Source organism: Anoplopoma fimbria, chromosome 4 (assembly GCF_027596085.1).
Source record: "Anoplopoma fimbria isolate UVic2021 breed Golden Eagle Sablefish chromosome 4, Afim_UVic_2022, whole genome shotgun sequence".
NCBI lineage: Eukaryota > Metazoa > Chordata > Actinopteri > Perciformes > Anoplopomatidae > Anoplopoma > Anoplopoma fimbria.
Genome location: NC_072452.1, coordinates 5,251,689 through 5,278,917, shown reverse-complemented (window position 1 = coordinate 5,278,917; position 27,229 = coordinate 5,251,689). Strand labels below are relative to the sequence as shown.

The 27,229-nt window shown below is 40.8% G+C and overlaps 1 protein-coding gene across 7 annotated transcripts; it reads right to left on the bottom strand.

The window, feature by feature from the left end:
* Positions 1-529: 529 nt before the first annotated feature.
* Positions 530-27,229, bottom strand: csnk1a1 (casein kinase 1, alpha 1). 7 transcript variants are annotated; one of them, XM_054598250.1, is made up of 12 exons: positions 26,769-27,227; positions 26,364-26,603; positions 25,709-25,815; positions 19,472-19,598; positions 19,057-19,155; positions 13,314-13,397; positions 10,304-10,443; positions 8,644-8,722; positions 8,136-8,210; positions 7,944-8,050; positions 5,868-6,016; positions 530-1,319 (listed from the first exon to the last, which is right to left on the bottom strand). In XM_054598250.1, exons 2-12 carry the CDS (start codon positions 26,484-26,486, stop codon positions 1,312-1,314), a joined length of 1,098 nt encoding a protein of 365 aa, XP_054454225.1. In that variant the 5' UTR covers positions 26,487-26,603; positions 26,769-27,227; the 3' UTR covers positions 530-1,311. The 7 variants fall into 7 exon arrangements, with proteins under 7 accessions (XP_054454225.1, XP_054454229.1, XP_054454222.1 ...); XM_054598254.1 differs by having other exon boundaries at positions 5,904-6,016; XM_054598247.1 differs by lacking the exon at positions 530-1,319 and adding an exon at positions 2,125-3,383 and having other exon boundaries at positions 26,769-27,229.

Sequence of the window (27,229 nt, the reverse complement as noted above, 5' to 3'; positions counted from 1 at the left end):
GCAGCCTTTTACATTGTTGTTTGCCCAACATGAAGTTTACCTTTGGTAGCTTGTGGTGCTCAGTTCTCTAAATGTTGACAGTTGTTAATTAGTCTCATGATCCAGCACATTTTGACTCTTCACATAAGAACACAGCATTAACAGGAGAAGTGCAGAGGAATGTCTGAATTTAGTCCACGTGCTGTGCAGCAGCAATGTAGGGTTTCATTGTTTTGATGCTTATCGTCCATCAGGTAGAATAACTGACCCACTTTAGGTACTACATATTTAACTTAAATGTTTGAGATATTCTTAACTGATTTCTGGGTTTATGTACTGACTGGATACGTATATGTTTGTACTCTCAGCCGGTTGAATTGCAATGGTGGCAGATCAATGAGTACGAAACACAGATCAGCAACAGAAGAGGAGGAAGATCACTGGAGGAGTTTACACAGCAGAGCACACAAGCACCCGTTGTGATGGGAAACTTGTGCTGGACAGACCGGCTGCATCATGCAGGCGGTTGATAATCACTTGTGCTTGGAAGTCAGAGTTATGTAATGTTTTTATTGGTATTTTTGGAGAAGAGCATTTTACAACAGATTTAATAATAATTCAGAGCTCTAAAGAGAGAGGGAGAGAGCCAGAGTATCATTCTATCATTGACTGTTGCCATCCGCTGCTTATATTGTCAACAGGCAAACTCCTAATCACCATAGGAAAACAAAAAGAAAACAAGAAAGAAAACCCAACATTTTTGATTTTTAGTAAATAACATCCAGGGTTGCATCATTCAATTATTTCAGAAAAAAAAAAAAAAAGGGAGAACAGTTTTCAGTTTTACATGTTTTAACATTTGCTTGGTAAAAGGAGGGAGTGAAATAATTGAAGAGTGAAGAGGGGAAAAGATGCTTTGAGATGTTTCCACTGGGAGAGAAAAATAGAGGGTCAGCTGACTATCTTCTTAACTTCAGTTCCCAAAGAAACCTTACAAAAAGTCAACACTGAAAGGAGGACAGAGACGGGGATGGATGGGGGGAGGGGGGGGTGTGGTTCGGGGTGGGGGCAGGGGGCTACAGCCTCCACATCCAAAAAAAACCTGCCTTTTCATTCTTCTTTTCTTTCGGAGTGCAGAGTTTTATTATATATACACATGAATATATAGAGAACACAGCTGACAAAGGCGTGTGCAGATCTATACATTCCCATTACATAGATAGTTATTATGGAAGGAGACACAGACTTTCTGTTTGTCGCTTGTCCAGGAAGAGAAACTTGTTGGTCCTGGTCACCAACGCTTCCGCAGCTTCTGCTCTGGGCAGAGAGCACTCAGAAACCTACAGACAGACAGAAACACAGGCAGACACATTACCACAGTGTTCAGACAGACCGAGTGTGGCTACACAGCTTCACCAGCAGGATAGTGTCAGAAAGCAGGTGGTCAGCAGAGGAGGGAGGAGCGATACGGTAAAGAATAGGAATAGTCTCCTTAACAAGGTGCCATACCAAAGTGGAGTTATTTAAGGGGGTTCAGCATCCCAGTTTGACATTGAGAGATCCAGATCCACCTAACTGATACCCTTGTGGTTGCAAACAGAGATGTAGATGTTGATAGAGGAATATATATCCTGCAGAAGGCAGCGTTCACGCGGCATCGACACCTGTCACAGCCGTTCAGGGCTGTACGCATGTGTGTACACGTCAGAAAAGTGTGTTACATGCTAAGAGGTGACAGCGCGTCCGCCCTCGCATCAGGACATCATACACATTGAGCTGAGGCTCATAAAACTATGTAGAACAACAGAATGAATGGGTCTACAAAAGACAGTTGTTACATGTTAACTTTACTAGATTAACCATAAGTGATGAGTAGTAGTTGCAGAATTGGGTTGCCTTATACACTGAAAACCTCCGCTTGCATGTTTCAAACGCCTCCTGCCCCCCCGATCATTACTACACACGAGCAGACTCTGGCTCCAAATGACGTCACCAGTGCAAGATGGCAGCTTCTGCATCCAGGATGTTTTGGCTTCACTTTGTACAGCGGGAGGAGGTAGAGACGCATCGTCCATCCATCTATACCTCTATACCTACATCTATACTGTCTATGGTATGGATGGGGGGGGGGCAGTGTTCAGCCCACATTCAACGAGGAGGGTTGTGAAGCCAGAGTGGATAACCCATCAGTGAAAAACAATCTCCACTGCACTGTCTGCATGTATTAGGACTATGATTCATACACATGTATATCAGCTTTTGATTGAACCTTGATTTAGGAACGCCTCACTGAGATAGGCAGCACAGACATCACGGATGCTGCTGTGGGCAGAAGTTTATGTCAATTTAAAAAAAGAAAAGGGTCACCTGCTTTTTTAAATTACAATTTGTTAAAAACAAAGGAAATAGCTAGATCAGTATTGTAACAGAGTATGAGTAGAGCTAAAACAGTGTCTACTTTTCAGCAGAAACATTAAGACCTATGAAGACCATCAAACAACAGATTCTACTCTAGCAAACAATGATGGCACTCTTCACCCTGCCGGGGTTGGAAACTCCAGTGTGGAAAGCAGCAACTGAATGTTCTACCAGAAGCCTCAATAATTAAATAATAAATGGATTAAATGAAATCTGGAAGCTTTTTGAGCGTTTTTATTCTGTCAAATACAATACAGGTCTGACATTTCTTGGAAAGGGGCTACCATGCAAGGTGCCCCCTGCCCATCAGGACTAACATTCAAACACCGCAGGCACAGCTTTGGGGAGCAATTTGGGGTTACAAGGACACATCGAATTCAACCAGCGGAGACGGGGATCGATCATCCGATTCTCAGATTGAGGACAATGAGCTCTACCGCTGAGCCACAGTCCCCATTATGCAGCTTCATTTTAACAGGGGGGGACTGAAAAGCTTTAATTGTATATTCACACTACGGATGGTTGTTAAGTTCTCTAAACCAGTGTGTGCTTTATAGCCAGCAAATAGATAAATGTTAATGAGTGAGTTGGGTGGGGGGAGAAATGAGACATGTTGGAACAGCTTGTAGAGAGCCTTCAGCCTCAGGAGAAGTTTCCTTGTCAGGAGAGGAGTGTCCTGCCACCACGCTCCATGACATTATGCCAACATCAAACTAGCAGTCTAGTACAGATGGTTATACGGTACGATGAGGCAGGAAGCTGGCAGGACCAACACCACGGAAGTGTTATTTGTCTACTTTTTAGTGCGTTAAGAGTAGTTACTTTCTGTTTCTATAGAGGTTAGAAGTAGGCGTCTTTCTCTTAATCTCTTAAAGATTAGTTTTATGAACTGTGAAAGTGAAGAGTTGCAGTGTTTACTGCAGTTTAGGTGGACTTGAGATCTTCAAGGCACTTATTCTGTGCCACTGCCATCACTGCCTGCTGAACTGGAAATACATGGGAGAGAAAATGAGAAAAATAAAGGACTTATAAAAATCAAAGAGAAAGCTATTAGAAAGCACAAGCATTATATCAGTTTTTTTCAGCATGAAATGTTTTAAGCTGTACATTACATTTTTGGAAAGCTGGCATGCTGCCTTTGATAGATCTTTTACAGCTTGAATGGCCGTGAAACTGCCAGCATTCAGCTCCTGGTCCAGCTCTGTTTTTCACACCTAGCTGGGTTATTAACATTACATCTCCAGTAGTGGAGGGCAGCCCTTCTGCTGCGACATTAATACCAGAGAACGTCAGTGTTGAATCATCTTCTTCACCTGACCAGAGTTGATCTGTGAGCTGCAGGGTCAGTTGGTCAGCTGGGCCTCTGCTCCATTTCACTAACGCTGGCTAGTCTCAGGGTGATGGGGTACCAAGTAACCACAAAAAAGCCTTAAAGCTAGAGGTGAATATATATTGTGGAACTAAATGACCAAATGAATTCATTGGTACAAACTATGCCATGCTAGCTTTTCGGATAAAGGGCTGAATAGCGGGCCGAAGTTAGGCAAAGTTTTGGAGAGGTTCAACTGGCCTGGCCATCCCTTGACCTCTCACCTCAAGACGCATGAATGAAAATGGGTTCTTTGGGTACCCACTAGTCTGCCCTTTCACAAAAATGCCCATTTATCGTTATTTCATTCAGTTTGGAGCAAAAACTATGCCCACATACTTGCTGGAGGTGTGGAAATGTTCTCTATTCTATGATGTATGGCGATGCGGACATTAACAACTCTGCAACAATTCAATGACAGAACCTAATCAGGAGTTTGGTTTGAGTTCAGCTCAGTGTGAGTCTTTACTGTGTTTGCTGTCCTTTACTCTCTGACGTGCTCGTTACTCCCCTCTGATCTGTTTCACAGAGGGCGGAGCTTACACACAAACCTACTGTGGGTGGAGCAGAGAGAAGGCATTCGGAAGTCGGCTAGTTTGTTGCTCTTGCTACCAATATTAACCGCTCTGTTGTCAATGCTGAAACAAATATGCATGCTGGCTGATTTATAACTGTGTTTTTCTGTCGGGATCTGCAGTGACTTCAATCAAGATGGATTAGAAGAGCTATGAATAAGGGAACTCACTCAAGCTATGCATGGTCGTAGATGAAGGCATGCTTGTAATGCACTGCAGAAGGATATACGTTTTGTCTTTGGAAGGTTTATGTAATGAGGTTGGCTCACATGGATACTGAATTGAAAAGATATTGAAAAAAACCTGCTTTTTAATACTATGGACTGTTTGATTAGCTCTTGAAAAGTAACCATGTGCAGTAGAATAGAAAACTGAGCACGTGATACACTGAAATACATCCAGATTGTTGGTGCATTAATTGTAATCAAATCCTGAGGCCAGTATGCAAATTACAACTATAGATGACAATAACTATAAATAAGCTTAATTAAATGCTGCAAAAGACAAATCAATTGCTCTTCATACGCTGACATTTCTGCATTTCAGACTGCCTTACATTGTGTTGGTTAAGTGCAATACTCCCATTCTGCACTTTTGGACCTTGTCAAAAAGTCATAACTGCCTAAAAGGATATGCTGTTTGAGGACAGGCGTGCAAAATTGTTTCATTCAAAACCATGTGCTCGGCTGGTTATTGTTACACAGCCTCTTAAAAAAAGCGTTCTTTATAAACCAGATTGTGAAGTCTTTTACATAACCTCTCGTCACCATTCTAGCACAGATTTCCTTATTTTTGTTTTTAATATGAATGCACTGTTGCAGACCTGACTTCCTGTTTTCCACTCAGGAGAGTGGTTTTTAAAACTTCCAAACACAGTACCATCACAGGTATAACCTGTATTTCTGTCCCGAGGGACCAAGATCCCTCAGGTGGTTGTGTCCAGTGAGCCACACCTAGTCTCCATCTGCCTGACACCATGTGTGGATCATTAATGTTACAGTCAAATAGCACGGGAAAACAAGAGTAAAGTGAGGAGGGGAAAGCACTGAAGATTGGAGTGGGAATGTTAATAAGGACTGCAGAAGAGTCAGAGTTGCGTAATCAGAGTGAGTTGATCAGCATTAAGAGAGTGTCCAACGGAGAGAGCCTGTTGTCCAGCTCCAACAAAGGAACAGAATAGCATGGCATCAAAGTTAGTAGTCAAATTCCCCAAGGACGTCTTTGCTTCTGCAAGACAGACCAATTGTATCAAATTCTTTTCTTTGGGATTTTCTGTTCTTTTAAAAAGGTGCCTCCTGAAACTTGTAATGCTGTTTGGCTTCATCATTCCAACAGGAATGATAAGCTATATTTGCTTTTGGTTTCCAATTTAGTGTTTTATTCTTTCAAAAAAAAAAGAAAAAAGGGGGGCACTGGTGTGTGTGTTAGGGAATAAAACAATAGCTAATAGTCCTAAATACAATCCTGAATGAATATATGAGCAATTGGTGTCTGTAAAAAACGTCGCTTGGCTGTTTGCTACTAACCTTTCATGTTAGGCTTGGGTTTGTCAGTTTGCTTGCCTGTGGGGGTTTGTGCCTGCTGGCCCTGGCCCCCGGAGGTGGCCCCCTGCTGGGCTGCTTTCTGTTTCAGCATGGTCCAGTCAAATGTGTAGTCATACTGGTGGTTCAGAGTCCTGAAATGCAAAGAAAGACGTCATTAGCCCAGTGTTACCAACAATCAGCTGTAAAAGCAGGTTATGGAAGGACAGCATCCTGGGGAAAAAAGAATGAAGCAATGAAACAATGGCAGGGGGAACGAAGCTGTGGTCGTGCATCCTGCTACGGCCCTGCTGACACCGACTGCTACCACCATTATTATTATTACTAGTCACATTACTATTACTATTACCTGTACCATTAAGCATTTTAGCTTTACTTCCACCCTGAAGCCCTTTTTGCTTTCTCGCTCTGCAGGTTTCCATGAATCGTTGTGGTACCTGGACCGTAGTCGTGCCTCCTGCTGTGAGCCGGCTGACACCCACTGCTACTTCCATTATTATTATTAGTCACATTACTATCCCTATTTCATAATTATAATTCTACTGTAATAATTGCTGCTGTTATTATAAGTAGTCTTATTATATGAATCATTTATGTCATATACATTGAATGTGTTGTAACTCTGTTATGCTGTTCATTCTGTACACATGACATCTATTGCATTCTGTCCATCCTGGGAGAAGGATCCCTCCTCTGTCTCTCTCCCAGAGGTTTCTTCCTTTTTTCCTCCCTGTTAAAGGGGTTTTATTTAGGGGAGTTTTTCCTGTGCTGATGTGAGGGAAGGACAGAGGAGGTGAGGGTCTAAGGACAGAGGATGTGAGGGACTAAGGACAGAGGATGTGAGGGTCTAAGGACAGAGGATGTGAGGGACTAAGGACAGAGGATGTGAGGGTCTAAGGACAGAGGATGTCGCATGTGTACAGATTGTAAAGCCCTCTGAGGCAAATGTGTAATTTGTGATTCTGGGCTATACAAAATAAACTGAATTGAATTGAAGCAAGAGATTGGAGGTCCGAGTCAGACAGGAAAAAGAAGAAGGAAGGAAGACAGAAAGAATAGTTGGAAGCATCCTAATCCTGTATGGTGATGGCAGAGACATTCATCTGAACTTAATGTAGCATGCCGTTTGTGTATTTATACCACAATTGAGTGACAAAAACATACTTATTCATCAATAGGGATGGGTAACATTATGATCTCATCAGTCCTTTATGGTAACTCTTAGCGGTTCACTTTCATAACTAAATAACTGCTCTCTAATATATTATTTAAAAAAAGAATACATTCTGAAAATAATTGTATTTGTATTTTAAATATAACTGCTGTTTCTAAAGCATCAACATTAAGGGTTGAAACAGCAAAGTCCCTATTTAAACCCAATAATATCTAACTGAAAAAACATAAATAAGCCATATGCCTGAGTGAGGCGCTGGTAGAGGGAGGAGCGGCAGCTTTATCTCAGCCAGCAGACAAGTTCACAAGAATTTTGCCTAAATTAAGATACGTGTCAAACTGAACAGTTGGACTTCATATGTGCTTGTGACCATTTGTAACAATTTGCAATCAGCAGAGCTATTGGCTGTGCTTGTGTAAAACATAGAGACTACAGACTGAGCAGATTAATATCCCTTTGCTATATATTTATGGTGGTTACAAAGTTGTATTGATGAACTATTGGCTGCTGTTTGCTGACTTGGCACCATGTGCTCAGCCCCCACACAGAGAGCAGAGAAGGGGCTGCAGCGTCACATTCATTTACACGAAAACGTTGAAAAGTAAGGCTAAAACAACTGGTTACGCCCGAGTTTAGAAATATTCCATCATTTTTTATTTAACCAGTTTAATATTAAGTTTCAGTACCTATCCCTATTCATTTATTAGCTGCCATTGATGGCAACAGCCATCATTTTATCCAGCACAAGTGATGGACTGGAGCAGACTACTTTGAGAACGTGTCCTTACTCTCAGGTTTATCATGTCATAAGTAGCATAAAAGACAGAGCTGAATGAACGTTGGCCTCAAGGCAGGCTACAACAAAAATGTGTTAGATGTGCATTTACCTGAAAAGGATGCGGAACAGTTGCCGCAGGTACATGTAGTCTGGAGCCTCCTCAAAGCGTAAGCCACGGCAGTAGTTCAGATACATAGCGAACTCTGCTGGGAAACCCTGGAAACATGAATTCATACAATTCAGTTGTGAGAATGTGGCATACGCTAACTTTAACCACTGTCCCTGTTGAACCTTCTCTTACCTTACAGAGGACCTCAACAGGGGTGGACATCTTTTTCTCTGAGATCTTCTCATACTTCTGCTTCTTTGTGGCAGCCTGACAAACAAACAAATACGTTACTAGCAACATACTACCACTCAACTGGCTTTTTATACCCTCTGTGACACTGACAACATTAACTGTTTTTACATAAATGCAGTATCTGAGTTGTTATATCTGCAGCATAATAAACATGTTGGCACCAAGGCTCACTGTTGTTGTAGTAGCTTCTGTGTTCTGTGGCAAAGAGGCGCATGCAACGTATGTGCAAACTACAGATTTTCAGTAACCTTAACTCTTAAAAGAAACATTAGCAGTAAAAACCACATCCTGTACCAGAAACACCTACAAAGAGTGTACAATGTTTATTTAAGTGTCGATACAATTAAGAACAATAAAACATACTTACAAAAAAAAGACAATAAAAAACATTTTGAGAATAGAGTTGGATAAAAACCATTCACTGCCAAAGTCAGTTATATGTTCATACCTTTAATCCCTGCCACGGCAAACTGGTTCTGTTGAAGTACATCAGCACGTAGCCTAGCGACTCCATGTCATCACGGCGACTGCAGACAACAATGTTAGTTGTAGAGTAGAGAAGCAAGGCATCGCTGCCTCTGTCATCATATGTTCTATTCATAAATATTTTGTCTAGAGATGCACCGATATATCGGCAGCCAATAGATACCCTCATGTTTTCAACTGATTGGCCATGACCGGTTCATCAGAGTCAGATCAATTTTTTGTCGTTCACATTAACATACTTGTAAATGTGCCGCCACCACATGATTGTTTAACTTCTACACACAGAGGCACAGACAGTTACATCAGAGCCACAAACGCAACATGTACAATTTGTCATATCTGTGTCAAATAAGTCCAAAAGAAGTTGTGGAGGAACAACCTAAGAGAATTTGGAACAGCTCACTGAATCAGACATGTATTGTAATTGATTCTCATGCATGCTGCTCAGAGTAATCCTGGTGACCTGTCTGCAGACAGCACATAGCTAAACAGGCGGTGCATTGAGTTGCATATTGTGTTCCAGTACTACTTACTAAAATAAATAAATATATATTTATTTTAGTAAGTAATGTATTGTGTGGTTTCCTAAAACTATACTGTTCATAAGTCAGACATTTTGTTTGACCACCTACAACTATGCCACTTAATTACACTCATTTTAACAGTGATGCAGTCAGGTTTTTTTCCATCACAATTACAGATGTCATCTGTATTTCCTAATGACTCGTATTGGAGCCTTCTGTGAATTATAGTCCTCGGACGCGTGTTTGGTCTTGGCATTTGAAAAAAATGGGAACTGTTTTCTCATACATTTATGTATATGTATCGTTGAGATACATTATGATGCATTCAGTGCTTTGTTCAGTAAACATGAGTATTAGGCGAAGGTGAACTATCGCTTTATCGTGATGTGTTCAAATGTGATCTTGTAAACTGTATGTTTTTGGCAGGCAAAATAATAAATACAGTTTAAAGGAGATCTTTTCACAGCAATATAAAATAGATACTTATATAGAATGACATGTTCAACTTCTTAACACTAGCTTTGAGCAGCTTATAATGCATAATTAAAACTGCTAATTCCAAGTTTATTTTGCGTTTTCATTAAAATAAACACAAAATATGACAATTTCAAAGTAAAAGTGAAACATTAAGATGGTTAACACTGACTTCAGAGAAGTTAAAAAAATAAATTAAAAAAAACTTATTGGCCAATATGGATCATTGAAAAACAGGGAAAGTATAAAAGTTATATTTGCTTCCTTTTTTGTGCTGATCCATCCGATCCATGACTTGACTGGTAAATAATAGTCAAATAAATGTGGTGAAATGACAGACACATAAAGACACACGTGTGTATATATAGTGTTTGACAGTCAGGAAATAGTTATATTTAGTGGGAAACTGGTGGCACCAGTGTAAAACCAGATTAAAACGTCAACAGATACCTGTGAAGATCGACTCAAGTCTTGCCTTGGTAGCTCTGCTCAACTGAGCAAACCAGTTCCCATGTTTTCAAATGCCAAGACCAAACACTTAATTATCATCCAGAAATATTTATCTTAAACATGGAAACATTGAAAATTGTCTTTGAGAATAAAATATTAGATGTGCGCACAGACCTCTGTTCAATGCCCAGGTGTGCGTTGATGGAGGCATAGCGCGCTGTGCCAGTCAGGTTCTTGTCTTCTCTGTAGGGGATGTGCTGTCGCGTTCGGTTGTCTCGGTACTTCTTCGCCAAACCAAAGTCAATAAGGAACAACTGACAGAGAGGGAGAGAACACATGGTGGTTATTCGTCAGTGACATCCCAGAGCAATGATAACCCAAAGGTTAATCAGAAATGAAGATGCACAAAAATCCCATATTTTACACAGAAGAGATTCAGCAGTGGAATACAGTTAGCTCAAAATCCTCTCATCAATCTGCCCGGTTTCTTTTAATGTATTGTGTGGTTTCCTAAAACTATACTGTTCATTAGTCAGACATTTTGTTTGACCACCTACAACTATGCCACTTAATTACACTAATTTTAACAGTGATGCAGTCAGGTTTTTTTCCCCATCACAAATACAGATGGCATCTGTATTTCCTAATGGCTTGTATGCTAAAGCACAGTAAACATCCAGGGTATACTCCCTGACCATGCACAAGTTGAAAACTTCATGAAGAAGCAGACTAAAAAGACACACCGAACCCACCCCAACCTCACATCCATGCATGTGGGCTAACTGCTAATCCAAACATCAAGACAACTTAGAGACCAGTAGCAAGAGTATCTGTTTCAGAATTATAGGAGTTCAACAGGTAGGGAATGACTAGGACTCTGTCTGCCTATGTCATCTTATCCATCTACATACATCCTCCATAGTTAGGAAAAGCCCTGATGTGCCCTTAACCACAGCTGGTCAATGTTTGTCAGAACAGTCACTGTGAAAAGAAATGAGTCACTGGTCTAAAAGTCCAGAGAATACACCTCTGCAGTGACGGTCTAACAGTTCAATCTCATTTTTAGATTAGAGCTGTACAGCTGGTACATTTAGGGATTGCTGTCATCATCCTTCTTCTAGCCACATGAACGTCAGATCTCAGAAAAGTTGTATTATATTAATTGTCATACAGGTGTCCTTATAACATCTATAGTATGTGCCCTGTTGTTTGCGAATGTAAGCAGAGCAGATGATCATGTGAGACATGGAAGTCTTTTCATACAAACTTGAAACCAGGGCATCTATTGCCACTAAAGCAGAATGCAGTAAAATCAAACTTTAAGACAACAACTTCTTTTCAACCCTAACAGGCACCTTCAATGGGAAAACAACCAGAAGTGAAACAGAAGTTAAAGAAATCCTCTTTCCTTCAAATCTACACATTGTTATGGAGAAAACTTACTGGAAAAAATGTTTCAAACACATCGACACTACCACAGCATGGACCTAAGACAAAATGATACTGCCACTTATAAAGACATTCCTTGTCCATGCTATGACCAAATGTGACCATACCAGAAAATCTAGAATAGCAGCTTACACATAGTGTCTCGAAATTCTGGTAAATTCAGACAAACTACACGCCTGAAGAAAATACATTTCTGAGATTGTAGGTACACCTCCCTCCCAGCACAGCTGAAGTGCAACACCATACTGGCTAGTCTCTTCCTGAATTACTAATTAGGCCAGCTGCTTCAGGAAACTTTATCTATCGGCATTTAAATGTACCGTTTTAGTTACTTTCAAGCCTTGAAAGGTAAATAGCTGTCTAAATAGTTTAATTTAGGCCTGCTCAGATGGATCTACAGTGCTGCCAATGAGTACCTGCATATGCTCAATTTCACCAACTCATAGTGTAAAACACAAATTAAATTTTGACAATTTCTCTTTTTAAGTCAGAAAATGTTTCAGAGATTTAAAAATGTATTGAAATAGAGTTTGCTCCTTATAAACCCATATTAAGACCGCAGAACCAGCCAATGTGAGAGGCTTAGTCCTGGTAAAGCATGTGATATTTACATTGGCCTGAAAAAGGACCCCTGGTAAGAAAATGTTGGCTCAACCATCTCAAATTTAAGAATATGGTGCTTACTGCCAACCAACTGCCTGCTGAAAGACATTTGAGGCTAATGCAACAAAAAAAGAGTCTCATGCCATTTTGACACCCATGGAAAATTAAATTGCAAATTTAAGCTGAGCAGGTGTAAAACGTTTATTTTGAAAGTTAATAAAGTCCTTAAAAGTTTGGCATAATCATTAAGCTCTCTTAGAAAACACGTTAATGTGAGCATTTTCACATGAACAGCTGAACAGGGCCCGCAATGGATAAAACATGAAAAGCAAGCAGTTGTTTTAATTAACAATTGAAAGTGACAGTTTGCTCTGTCTGATGAAGCAGCTCCATGTTAGCTTAGGTTCTCTTTGTATCTTAGTGAGTACTATCATACTTTCACCTTCTTAAATAGAAAAAGGGCCAACGTCTCGCTTGGCATTTTAAAAAGACTTGTTTTAGTGTTGTTCTTCATTTGCATTACACATCATTGTTGAATTTTCTGTTAAATATGCAGCTCAGTTGGGAAGAGTCAAAAAATGCATTGGGTATAAAATTATTGTATATTAATAGACATCTATACTTTTTAAAGGGATGGATACTGATTTAGTTTTTATCAGTACAATTTAATTAAACATCCGTTCTGGGAGCCAAATTGCTAAGTCTAAGTTAGATATCCTGCTTTTTATTAATACAAAGATCTAGTTAAATCACATTTAATACGGTCTTGGCTCTGAGATCGGGTTTGATTTTGATTTGATATGAACTATGATCAGGACAAACATCACATTAAAAGAGACAGAAGCAGGCTTTTAATGTAGGCAATGCCACGATTAGAGGGACTGGGACCCCATATTACAACAAAGTGAGAGAATAGCTACTCCCTAGACAATGCTGCTGGGAAGTATGCTTTCCTTTCCCATTGTAATGTTTGTAAGTGCACACTGAGTGGGGGAGTACATACATTGGGTATTATGAGTGCAAGATGGGTGCTGGTGATCTGATTCACTTTAAAACCAGTGTAGTAGTTAGGTATGATTGCAAAGCGACAACTGCTGTTGTGAGGCAGCTGGTGTTGTGGTAAAGGTCACACCTGGTTTAATCCTGAGAAAGATGGGTCCTGAGAAGAGCTAACAGCCAAGCTTCTTTTCCTCTTCCCCACTGACGAGTCTAAACACTAGGGCAGACAGTAGAGGGGCAGGGGTCAAAATCACACAGCCTCTATCCACCTTTAGTCACAGTTAGCATGAGTACAACAGGCACTTCTGGTTGCACCCATATGGTTTTCTCCCTTTGATTCAACTAACAGTGTCCTGTTCAGCTAGGATAGGCCCATCCCAGGCTGGACCTACACCGGCAAAACATCCACTTTAAGTCTTTGTGGTACAGATATGATCATTCTGGCCATCATTCTAGAAGAAACCACATGACTAGGGATTTCTTCTGTCAGGACAACCTCAGTAAGATCAACCCTGTACAACAAGCCAAAAGTGTCTCTTGTAACGTGGAGATGTTGAAACTTCAATATCAGGTCTGACAGTGACAATAAAGGCCAGTGCAGACAGGCAACACCATGGCTCAGACAAAACCTGGGGGAGTGAGGGGATGTTGGCAGCAGATGGTAAAGACCAGAGCCCATGGTTGTCCATCCTCCAGCAAAACAAATAGTTCATATAAAGTGTCTGGAAACAAAGAAAGCTTTTACAGGCCACTGGTGAGATATTATCTTAACCAAGTTGTTCAGAGGCCACCACTTACACAGGGAGAGCTCCTGCGTCTTGTTTACATGAAATACTTCAGTCATACGCAGCTAAACAGACATAAAGGGGTTAAATCTGTACTGGAGTTGAGTTAGTATTTGGAGAGAAATGGCTGTGATCACCTGTATCACATTAAGGCGTCTTCAGACTTACCAACTCAAACTGTTCTCTTCTTTATCACTATGATAGACGAAAGCTCCAGTTATACGGTTAGCTGAGATATAGTGCTGGTTCATTGCAGAGCTCATTAGCATTACCAAATAAATAAATCAACGATGAACAATGTACTACAAGTGCTTGTGTAGTTACACAGGCTAAACCATAAGCTATGAAAAAAAATGACACCCAAACAGCAGCAGTCCCAGCTTCAGGACAAAGTATCTCTATAAAAAGACAAGCTTGTCCTCTGTGTTAGTACTGCTCCAGCCGACCAAAAACAGTCCACCACTGCTCGGGGGCACGATCCCAGAAGAATGTTTACCAAGTGGTATACTCAAGTGTATAGTCCTGAGTAAAACAGTGCCCCTCAAATCTGAAACATGATCTGGTGCATGGAGACCGGTTTTCTAAAGCAAGCATGTGAGACCCAAGCCGTACTCAGTCCTAGACTAACCTCAGCCAGAGGTGAACATGACACAATCAAAAATGTGTAGACGCTATGGTAAAAAAAGAAAAGAACCGGAGGCTGTAAGTGAGATATCTAACATTTGGAGGTAAACACAGCAGTGTGCTTGCTACAAATCAAGGGCTCTAACTCTAACACATGAGCAAGTGCCTACTGAATATGAAATATTAAACCATTAGAGAGAGGCAACATTAGGCAACAAGATACTGAACAGCACCATCCCGAAACACATCAATAATCAGCACAAGCACTCATCAGGTGCTGGTGCTAATTGAGCTTGAAAAGAGATTGTTGCATTATTTTTTAGAATACATTTAAGTGTTGATGCACACATCGGCACTTCAAAACGAACTGAATAAAAACCAGGGGTTTATGACAAGACTACGAAGGAGTTTGAGAATCCTAGTCCAACAAGGTTCTTTATCCCAACAAACCCATGGAAATATGGTCAAAGTGAAAAAGTATGTTTAGCACATTCTATGCCCAAGGAGGAATAAAGAAATGTTACTTTCAAACTTTGCTCCAAGTATTCTAAGTCCATCAGTCATTAAGCCTTGTATTATTAAGCAAACCAAACCATGGGCTGACTGTACTGCTCCCTCTACATTGAGAACTGGCAGAATGTTCTCACAGGCAAAGGTTTAGCAGCAAAAAATACCACATTTAACTTTAATTCCTTCAATATGCATAGAGAGAGCCAAGTTCACCCAAAGCACCATGGGCAGCAACTACTCAAAACTGTCATGTCATTGTGGGACGCCTGTTATGTTTGCCTCTGCAGTCACGCCGGTATGACTACAACTGTTTATTCCTTTTCTTTAACCTAACCAGACGTTGCCTGTCTGCAAGGGCTCAAAAGAATGGGCACAGAATATTCTATCTTGATTACAAACACATGTGTCCAGACTCAAACAAATTACATCACAAGACAACAAATTCACACCAATGTTTGTTTTGTGTGAGTAGCTAGAAAACAGCATCTTTGTCCACAATGAAGAATCAATTGTTCTGAATCGGGTACACAGAAACTACACCACCCTGCAACCTTAAAAATGTTATTTTCAAACCTAAACTTATTTTTTTTTTTTTTTTTAAAAGGGAAAACTTTAGGACAATTGAAGTTAGAGAACTGCTGTCAATCTTTAAAGCATACTTTTGTATTTGGATATTTTATCGCAACATATTAATTATATGTGTAACATATAGTCATAACATTTGAACAGCGTTTAAACATTTGCTATGCTATAAGAAGAGGGGGTGACCATTGCTCACTACAGACATCTGAACTGTTTGACAGCTGCATTTTAAAAAGATTTCAACTTCATTTATATTGTTTGTCCTCAGTCTTCCAATATTCTGTTAAAATATGCAGTTGAAAATATATAGCATCAGATTGTTTCCTGTATTGTGATACTGTAGCATGGGCAAAATGTTATACTAGAGGATGTGCGTTATCTTATTGCCTTTGCAGCCTTCATCTTTACATCTGGCACCGTTTCATGATGAAGGAACTGTTGTCATTTAGATATTGGATCATCTTTGTTAATATACTGTGACCAATGAAGGATTAATTAGATATTTCTGTCAAAATGTTGTTATTCACATGATTCATTTTACTTTTGGTAAATTTTTGATTACTGGAATTTTAATGTGAGAAAAGAAAGAGGTTCCATCTCCAAACTCTACTTGGTTCTATAAGGTTCTATCTGCAAAGCACCAATCAGTGTTCAGAATGTGGAGAGAGGACAAATAAGGTTCTGCCTGTCACCGTACTGCTCCTTGGCTGAGGTTCAAAGGAGCTTAAAAGATCATGAAACTGCTAAAAGGCATTAGAGACATTGTGAATGACGCTCTTAAAGATGCAAACTAAGTTGAGTCTAATTACTAAAAGACGTCATTTAAACTACAACTGAATTATAGTTGAGAAAACCAGACCACGACTTTCATGATGCAAAACAAATACATTTTTTTTTAAGTACAAATTTGATGAACATAGAGCAACACAAATGTGATGTGATGAATATGATGTAAAGGATTCAGACCCCAAGTAGAACATCTCGTGCCACTGGCATCAGCTAATGGGGATCTTTTTCAATGAATCAACACACTAAATTTACTTAACTTAGTAATTGTTCAAGATAGATGGATTGATAAGGTCAATTACACAACTCACGCTAATGTTTTTGAGATCACAGTAGTCATCAGCCAGAAATGTACTATGTAGAAATCTGAAATAAATTAAGTTTTATGCTGCTAGTTACTAAACATTCACTAATGGAATACTAACTCTACCATGCTTGAGTTTGTGTCAGTTCAGTATTGAGATCACATTCAAAGCTCAGGCCCTGACAGTGGAAACTAGTTTGTGTAAGCAAAAACATGGAGCAGTGGAAATGAAGAAGCAGAAAGAGAAGTTCACTGGGAAGAAGAACAGCAGCCAGACGGACAGCAGCAGACAAAAAAAGAATGGGTTGAATTGTGTTGTTAGTGGAACTATATTTATAGGATTGTCAGTTTAAATCTGTCTTTTAGACATCGAGTCAAATCAAAGACTTTTAATATTAAAGTAAAGCACGTTAGTAGAATGTTACTGATTTTTTGCCTGCTATCAAACATCCTGAACTATAACTCCACTCAGAAATGAATACATTAATGAAATGTTTCATAACAAATAACCACATCACTTTTTTGTAAAAAAAAATCCTTCACTTTTGCCCTGCTTAAGCAAATAGAACCTGCAAAAAAGTTCCACCTTCAATACGTTTTTCTAAAAAATATAACAATAAAGAAACTAAATCGCATAATTAATATATTGACAATGAAACAAATAAGCGATGAAATATATGAATTATTTTTATGGTATTATTAGCTTTAGTCAATATGTTCACTGCAGTTTGCCTTTAATGTTTAAAGCGTGCGACACAGAACGATGCAAGGAGCCAAAACGCCAACAGCGTAAAGACACAATACAGCATTAATATGAAAAATGAGCCCTTTTAGGAACCATTTTTAAAACATAAGTGAAAAAGCTTGCCTTAACGTCATACGCCTAGCTTACCTTGGACCAGAGTCCTCTCAGCCTAGTTAGCCCTGAAGATCTCGGTGATGAGCTGGTGAATCACCAACGTGGGCTCTTCCATCTAAAGGTTTCTTCCATTTCCAGCTCTCTTTCTGACTGACCAATGTGTAATGACTTTAACTACATCAACTCTGTCGCTGGGACCGGATGGTGATCTGGCCCCAGAGGTTGATTTATAAAAGTGTCAACCTCAAGTAAACATGCCATGAAATAAAACAATCTGCAGTGGGATCAAGAACAAAGCCAGCCTCCTGATACTTGATATCCATCAAAAGAAATAAATTGTCAATTGAATTGCCTTTTATAATTAATATATGGGAGATATTTTGTTGTTTTTATTTGATATTAATTTATCTAATTTATAAATATATTTCATCACTTAGCTATCTATTTAATTGGGAACCTGTTAACCATTCATTTCTTCATTTGTCTCCTCTTAATATAATTGTGACCCATCTGGTCTTTGATGATGGGGTGCCTGCGGGTCAGTTTTGCCATCGGGGAGATCAATATCCACTCTGAATGCAGATAGAACCATATAATCCCAAGGTCATACGTTTGTGTGGTTACATTAGTGATTTGTACCGATAGCTGGCTAACCAGGGGTCTTGTAATCATCACACACGACCTGTACTTCATGATTTACATGCAGCAGGGCACACTCTTTGCTAAAATAGATTTTAGAGATTATAAAACTGACATGGTAACAAGACTTTGGAAAAACTATGGAAACCTTAAATTTGAAAAAGAAAAAATGCCAGTAATGTATGTGTGTTATTGAAACAGACTTTGATGCAGATTTGAGTTCTACATAAACTTGAGTGGAACAACATAAACGAGTATTACTTTGTACTATTAGTGACTGTGGAAAATTGAGTTCAAACTACTTAGTACTTCTTACCATAGTTTCCACAACGCTTCCACTGCCCACATAGCCATCATATATGAACAACAGCTTTATATGTAATTGCACTAGTTATGTCTCCTCTTCTGATTTAGATTATATTTCATATAAGACTGTTACTCATTGATCTTTTGATGTGCTGAGAACAGGCAATGTTGCTGTCAGACAAAGGAGTGCTTAAAATGACGACATTTAATACCATTTGCTGGTAAAAACAAGCCGTGGACCAGGTGCCAATTTCAAGGTTCTTCTGAAACAGCAGAACCGTGGGTCAGGTAGTAGCCATTAAAAGCTTATTTTAGAGGTAGTAATGTAGTACATGGAGAGATCACCATTGCTGAAACTAAATTTGTAGATCGGGGAAGGGACCAGGACAGTGAAGTTAACATGGCCACCATGCCATACAGCTCTATTGAGAGCGTCAATGATCCGTACTTACTGTATGTATAGGACTGAGACGGGTCTTACCTTGTTACAGTGACGGCCGATGCCCATAAGAAAGTTGTCTGGTTTGATATCTCTGTGGATGAAGTTCTTTGTGTGTACATACTCAATTCTGCTGATCATCTGAAGATGAAAAGAAAGCCAAGGTTAAATATTTCCAAGTTATGACCAGCCTCCATATAATGTGCTGAAATAAGTTATCATTTAAATGAATATTGGTGATTTAGAGTCACCAATACCTAAAGCTGAACTGGAGTACCCACAGGTAACCAAGGCAGAGACCATGCTTAGTCCTCCCTCACAAAGCTAGTAGATTGGAACCAGGACCCTCTTGCCGAGAGGCGGAACCACCCAACTGCTTGTATTGAACTATGTTCCTGGGGCATGGTGATTGCTTCAGAACATTGCAGAGAGGTGGATGTGTGTAAGTGTTAGATACCTGGTCTGCCAGCATAAGGACCGTCTTCATGGTGAAGCGGCGAGAACAGAAGTTGAAGAGGTCCTCCAGACTGGGTCCAAGCAGGTCCATGACTAGGACATTGTAGTCCTTCTCTTGGCCATACCACCTGGGGACACAAAAGTCATATCATGAGGGCGGGTCTGTCTCACAGCACATCGTCTGAACCAGCTTCTCAGGCTGAACACAGATCTAACACTTCACTGCTTCTTATGAAAAGAGTAATGTAAAGGTATCGTTTTATCAATACACGGTTAGACATGCATCTTTGATGGTTGTTTCTTTTTCAGAAGTCAAAAAACAGGATCTCTGTCATCCAAATGCTAAGTTCCAGGTTCAGATTCCTGGCTATGCCTACTACCAGCCGTTTAAAGGGTAGGGCTAGGCAACAATTCAATAGGATCATTTATTGTCCGTCAATAGAATCATATTGTGATGAAATCATATGTAGAGATATCATGATACATATAGTATATCATACTATATTATGATTAGAGATGCAAATTTCTATTTTTTTCCCTGACCGATTTCTGCCCCTCCAACCGATCACGAACCGCTAACAGGATTAGTGCCTTGCATGCAGGGGCGCTGTGGTTGAAGTGCCTAACAAGTCCTCAGCTGCAAAGACAGCCAATGCACAAACGGGTTCAATTCTTCATTTACTCTCAACTGCAGTGAAGGCGCAAAACAGTTCATTGTCATCATAACAGTCCATCATTTGTTTTCTAATCATTTGTTGTTTTTGTAGGTCATAAAGGGTCAATAAAAGTAACTAGTAAGTGAGGCTAAGTAGAGGGACAGGTTTACACCGACTTCAGAATGGTTGATATTATGTTCTAGTGATGGTTACGCAAAGCTGGTGTAAAACTTAATGTGGTTGACAATTAAAGCTCTTAAACAAAAGCGGAGTTGGCAGATCAGACTTCAAAAAAGTTGCAATCGGTGCATGTCCAATTTGCTAAAAGAAGCACATCTCAGTGAATGCGCCCTCTCAAAGTTGTGATATAATGTTGAATGTTACAGGGACTATGATAAATGCAAATGCAGACTCCACTGTTCTGATTGCATAAAAAAAAAAACACTCCGATGTTATGCAGTTTCCCTAGATTAAGAAAACACAAGCCCTGCTTACAGTTTCACAATATATAGAATTGTATCTCCTATATCATGACATGTATTGTATCGCCTGAGTCTTGCCAATACACAGCTCTATGTCCAAACAGCCTAACATTTGCAATCTGGACATTTACCCTCCATTTCTTTTTGTACACATGTTTTGGACTGGCATTTTGTCTCACACTAATATGCTTGTTACAAGCCCTCTATGGACATGTGGACTGTATGTTGTGATCATGGTTGTGATCAGACTGTCCAAAAGGCAGAAATATTGTTCTTAATTCTAGACTAAAACAAGTGACTGGTCCTACAGTCTCTGGTGGGACGAATGCATTTAAAACGGGCAGGAAGATGAAAGTGTGCAGTAACTCAAATCTGTTTATACAAAAAGAATATACCTCAGTTAATAGCTATATTGATTTATATTGATAATATCTATATCAGATGTGCCATAGTTCCCTTTCCTTTTAAAAAAAGGAACTATTTGCACACACAAACACACACCGTGCAGCAGCCCCGTCTCCTCATACACACTGTGCTGTTTCACAGACTAAGTTAGCAGGCAGCTGCTGCAGAGCCACAGCTCTGTTTGGAAATGCCTAAATTAAACCCTTTAACTAAATACAAAGCATATACTACAGAGCAGTAGCATCAATGGTAAACACAACAACATCAAACAATACGATAAACTAAAACATTATGCTTTAAGCATCCCCAATGCTCTAAAGCTACGCTAATAATAAATACAAAGGTCTCTGTATTTCAACAGCATCACACGTGGGGGTATTTAACAGATAATCAATATTCTGTTAACTCAAATAGCTGTGTTGCTTTTATGCAAGCCAATGTTTGCCATTACAGTATTTTTAGTACACAAGTGAATTTGATTCAAGCTGTTAAAAAGAACTATTTCCAGTTATTTGGCCATTCAATTATTGTTTATTTTTACCATGACCATAGTTTCTCAAGGCTATCAACCCCGACAAATGCCCCAACCCATTCAAAGAGGCACAGTAATACAGGTCCAACCAATTAGGGGGTCAATTTACGTCACACTGTCGTAAGATTCTGGCAGTTTTGCAATATATTGCCTTAATTTCATGACTGGATCTTTATATAGGTTTATGGTGGCTTTTTGTACAGTAAGGAGTTAATAGAATATGAAAAACCTCTTAGGTCTTCAATATTTATTGAAGTGTTTATTTACTATAGGGTTTGCTTGGCCGCACAAAATTATACAATATATGAAGCAATCAGAATGCAGGAAACGGTGGCAGAAATTTTACAATTCTTTTTTGAAAACTGCAACATATTAAAAAACAAGAACTTGTAGATCTGCCAACAACTTTCTTTATATAAAAAAAAAATTAAAATTAAAAAAAATTTAAAAAATATTTTAAGATGGTTTTATAATCACTATAAACTGGCCACAGATCTGTAAAGTGGGCGGCTTTACTGCGGTGTTGTTGGTATAATGTTGGGATAGCAGTCTGGCTGGACCGCTTTCGCCCCGGTAAGGCATACCTCGAACCCAGTAGCAACTGTCCTGAGGTGGATAGTTGAAGCATTTGTGATTTTGCTCCCCAAGTTCATTTTCCTTTCATATTCAGTGCCTCGGGCAAATGCCTCTTCAAACAATGTCTGACCCTCTGGCTTTGCGGTTTCACTGGCGTTAACGTTACCGGCGGCCTAAAATCCGACGACCATAATCGTACTCTCTGTATTCCAACATGTTCTGAGCAAAGGTTATGGGAAATGTAAGTGTTAACTGGAAACAACAGTGGCTACATTGGTTTTTTAAAAGCCAAAACAGAGACAGCTCCTGTGTTCTTCTAGTGCATCTCCGATCTCTCTCTTTTCTGTTTTCTAATGTGCAGTAGCCTCTCTCGGCTGTTAACAGGCTGTTATGCTGCTAGCTAGCTGAGGTCCTCGCTGATATTCTGCTTTACTTCATGTAGAGTCAGAAGTATTAAATTAGGGCCTTTTTCATAACCAGTTGAAAGTTCATCAGCGTCACTTTAAGTTACAGAACTAATAACAGGATTTAAAAAAACACTGTTACAAGTTACTCAAAATCTTAAAGTAATTAATTAAAAGTTTATGCTGTTGTGTGTTTGCTGCTGTTGGCTACTGGTATGTCAAGGTTCTTGTACTGGCATGTACAGTACACCACTTATACGGCATAGATGTGATTCTAACTAGGTAGGGCTGACTCAAATTCAAATCTTTATTTTTTTCATGTTCCAAATGTTGATCCCCCCCAAATATATTTTAAACTAGATTATTTCATATTTCTCACAAAAAACACAGCATTAGAATCCATAGTAAAGAGAAGAAATAGTGACTGGAAGATTTTTTGTTTAAGGAACTCCCCTCTAGTTTATTATTAATCTAGTGTGTGTTCAACATCTTTGCAACAAATATTAGAAAGGACTTTGTTCCCATCAGTGTGAAAAAAACAGAGCGAGAATGAGGAAAGACTGAAACGGCATAAAAGGTAAGCCAGGTTGTAGTACGAGTGGAGGAGGGGAAGCAGGACCAGCAGGTTGGACAGGCTCAAACAAGACTTTGCTGCAACATTAAGTCAGCATTCCCAGAGCAAAGATTCAATGAAGTCCCAGCTACAGTAAAGGTGGAAAAGCTTTGCTTCAAAACCTGCAGGACCTGTCGGTATTAAAAGCCCCATTTCATGATACTGGTGCTTTTACAACCCTTTATCAGAACTCACTTTATGGTGCTTACCAAAAGAGTTGCCAGCATTAGGACCCTATAATGGCCAATAATTGCATCCAACCCATGTGTGCTTATATCTATGACAGGGGTTACCTTACAAAGCAATTCTAGTTTGTAAAGAAGGCGTGTGTGTACAGAGTTCAGGTTTCAACAAAGTTACCATGCCTTAGTGGCTCCACGGTCATTGTCTCTTGTCAGCCATGTGCCAGCTGTACTGTAGACTGTATAAGGCTGTGCACGTTAGCGCTGTTAGCCAGATATAGAACAAGGAGAGGAAAATTAACACCGGTCAGATGTTGATATTTTCGGTGCATAACTGCTCACTCAAACTTTGTCAAGTTGCACAGACAAGCAATCACAACATCATCTACATGTGCATCCTTGGTGCCCTTCAACATGTTGTCTTACTTACCAACATTAAAAAACATTTTCTAGAATTGAAACGCAACTAACACTGACGAGTCCAAAGCAGTAAAACAAAGTCTTTTGATGGGAGCAGTCTGTTGTAACTGTGCTCAATAAAACACAAAAGGCTCAATAGTATATCAATCCAGAGGTATTTTCTCTGGGAACATTAAAGTTTGTCACATGTATTGCAATCATCTTAGAGCCTCTACTTAAGAGCTGGATAAAATGAGTAAAGCCAAAGCAGCTTTTTACAGGTTGGTGCCTTAAACCCTCCAGCCGTAACACACAGCAGGTACATTCCCTCAATTCCTTGAACGAGTTTGACTTGTAGAATACAGACCACTCCCACTGTCCCTCAGATTGACTCATGCAAGCAAGACCAGCATTTCCTCAAAAAGTAGATCCGGCCATGGTGTGCGGCACTACTCTAACCATATGTCATCTTGACCACAGTCTGCATTCCAACCCTACAGCAGGCAAGAAGAAAATGACTGTTCTCCACTGTTGCAGAAGTTGTTTAGATTTGTATCATCTCAGGAGGCTGTACGCAACTCTAACTGTAAAAGTCGTGTTTTGATTGGGTTTGCTGTAAGTACACAGGGAAGACTGCAAAGCCTATAATAATAATAATAATAATAATAATAATAATTAAGCCTTTATTAGTCCCACAATGGGGAAATTATTTCTCTGCATTTAACCCATCCCGGAGGAGCAGTGGGCTGCAATGAAGCGCCCGGGGAGCAACTTGGGGTTAGGTGTCTTGCTCAAGGAGACCTGGGCATGTTGCCGGTAGAGGGGTTTGAACCACCAACCGTGTGGTTACGGGACAAGCGCTCTACCTCGTGTGCCACAGCCGCCCCCTATGGTTGAGTTTCTAGATTTCAAACTAATTATGTACAAAGGCACCAACATTTCCTCATCAACGCAAGAAGAGCAACTGGAACCAACATGACCCATTTCACTTTTGAAAAGTATGCACCAATATTAAATGACCTATGCCCAGTGGACTTACCCCCAAAAAGAAAGAAAAAGGGTACAAATAGATTTAGTTAACGGATTCTACAGAATCCGTTAACTAAATACGTGAGATGACCAATCATTCACAAACTGAGCAACAACACAGAATAAGACTGAGTAATCCTGCCTGTCTTTTGATTCATGACATGCATCCCCCAATTTAACACAACAACTATACAGGACTGGTTGTTCATTTAACTGGGACTGATCAATACAAAGAAAAGTAAGTAAGTAAGTAAGTAACACACACACACACACACACACACACACACACTATAACACACACACACACACACACACACACACACACACACACACACACACACACACACACTTAAGCTCTTGATTTATCTCACTACCACAAAACGTTAGTATAGCAAACACGGGTCGGTATAGAGACTACTGACAGAGACTACGGGTCCGGTATGGAGACTACGGGTCCGGTATGGAGACTACGGGTCCGGTATGGAGACTACGGGTCCGGTATGGAGACTACGGGTCCGGTATAGAGACTACGGGTCCGGTATAGAGACTACGGGTCGGGTATAGAGACTACGGGTCCGGTATGGAGGCTCCGGTTGTTGTTTTCGCTTCTGTCCGCCGCCATTTTCTAACAGAGTCCGGGAGACATGTTGGAACTACACAACAAAGAGGAGCGGCCATTACGACCCGAGCCTGGATCCCTCTGTCCTCAGTCCTCTCTCCTCATCTCTGTCCTCTCCTCAGTCCTCTGTCCTCTCCTCAGTCCTCAGTCCTCACAGACAGCGTGTTAAAGAGTGGGACGAGGCTCCGTGTGACCGACGAGCCCTCACAGACCCGGTCCCGTGAGAGGACCCTCACAGACCCGGTCCCCCACAGCCCCTCACAGCCCCGGTCCCGTGAGAGGACCCTCACAGCCCCGGTCCCCTCACAGCCCGTCTCACAGCCCCGTGACGTCACTCTTACCTGATGTGGGGGATCCCGACCCCCCCCTGGAGGATCTTGTAGAGTTTGCTCTCATATAACAGCTGAGGATGTCTGGCCTTCTGGGACTCCAGCTTCACCGCCACCTCCTGCAACACACACACATGAACACATATAAACATAAACATGAACATAAATACACACACACACACGAACATTAACACACACACACACACACACACACACACACACACACACACACATATATAAACACACAGGAACATAAACATGAACACACACAGGAACATAAACATGAATACACACACACACGAACACACACATATACACACACATAAACATAAACACACACAGAGACTGTGGTCCTCTGGTGTGTGTGTGTGTGTGTGTGTGTGTGTGTGTGTGTGTGTGTGTGTGTGTGCAGGTAACGACTGTCTGTAGTACAGCTGATCACTACTGACTGACTACTGACTGCAGGTGAACAAGGACATGTCTGATATAAACCCCCCCTGTGTCCCCGGTGTATGAGCAGTGTGTCCCCGGTGTATGAGCAGTGTGTCCCCGGTGTATGAGCAGTGTGTCCCCGGTGTCCCCGGTGTATGAGCAGTGTGTCCCCGGTGTATGAGCAGTGTGTCCCCGGTGTATGAGCAGTGTGTCCCCGCTGTGTCCCCGCTCTCACCTCTCCGTTAGTGATGTTGATGGCCAGGTAAATGTCCCCGAACGATCCGGATCCGATCTTCCGGACCAGCTTGTACTTCCCTCCCACTATGAACTCAGCCTTAGAGCCGCCGCTGCTCGCCATGCTGCCTGCTCACCGAGGACACCGAGGACTGGAGACACCGTGGAGACACCGTCCAGACCCCGAGAGCTCCAACGACCGTGAACGTCTCACGACAGAGAACGAGTCTTCAGCCTGAGTCTGTCGACGAGACCAGCGGTCTGTTATAGTATGTTATATAATATTATACTATGTTATAGTTATACTATAGTTATACTATGTTATACTATAGCTATAGTATAGTTATAGTATAGCTACAGTATACTACAGTACAGTAACTAGTGACTGCACACCAGAACTACAGACCTCCTTCAGAGACCTGCTGGAGAGACACGGACCCGAAACTAAACCCGAAACCAGCGACAGGCTTTGGGCCTTCCTCTCCTCCTCCTCCTCCTCCTCCTCCAGCAGCTAGCTCGTATTAGCAGCTAGCTCTTGGTAGCAGCTAGCTCGTATTAGCAGCTAGCTCGTATTAGCAGCTAGCTCGTATTAGCAGCTAGCTCTTGGTAGCAGCTAGCGTTAGCATGAAGCTAACGCCGTCGCAGGACCGCGGCGGGTGAAGGTCTGCTCCTCCGCGCTGGGTGGCAGAAACACGGCCTCGTGGTCACACGTCGATGCTGCTGCTGCTGCGTCCTCGTGCCGGTCCTGTGGGCCGTTGAGAGCAAACGTAAAGGGTCGCAACCGTCTGTAGAAAGCGCAACCCACTCACTCCGCCATCTTGTCTTCTCTACCCTTTCTCTCCCCGCTGCTTCCGCCGGTCAGCTGAC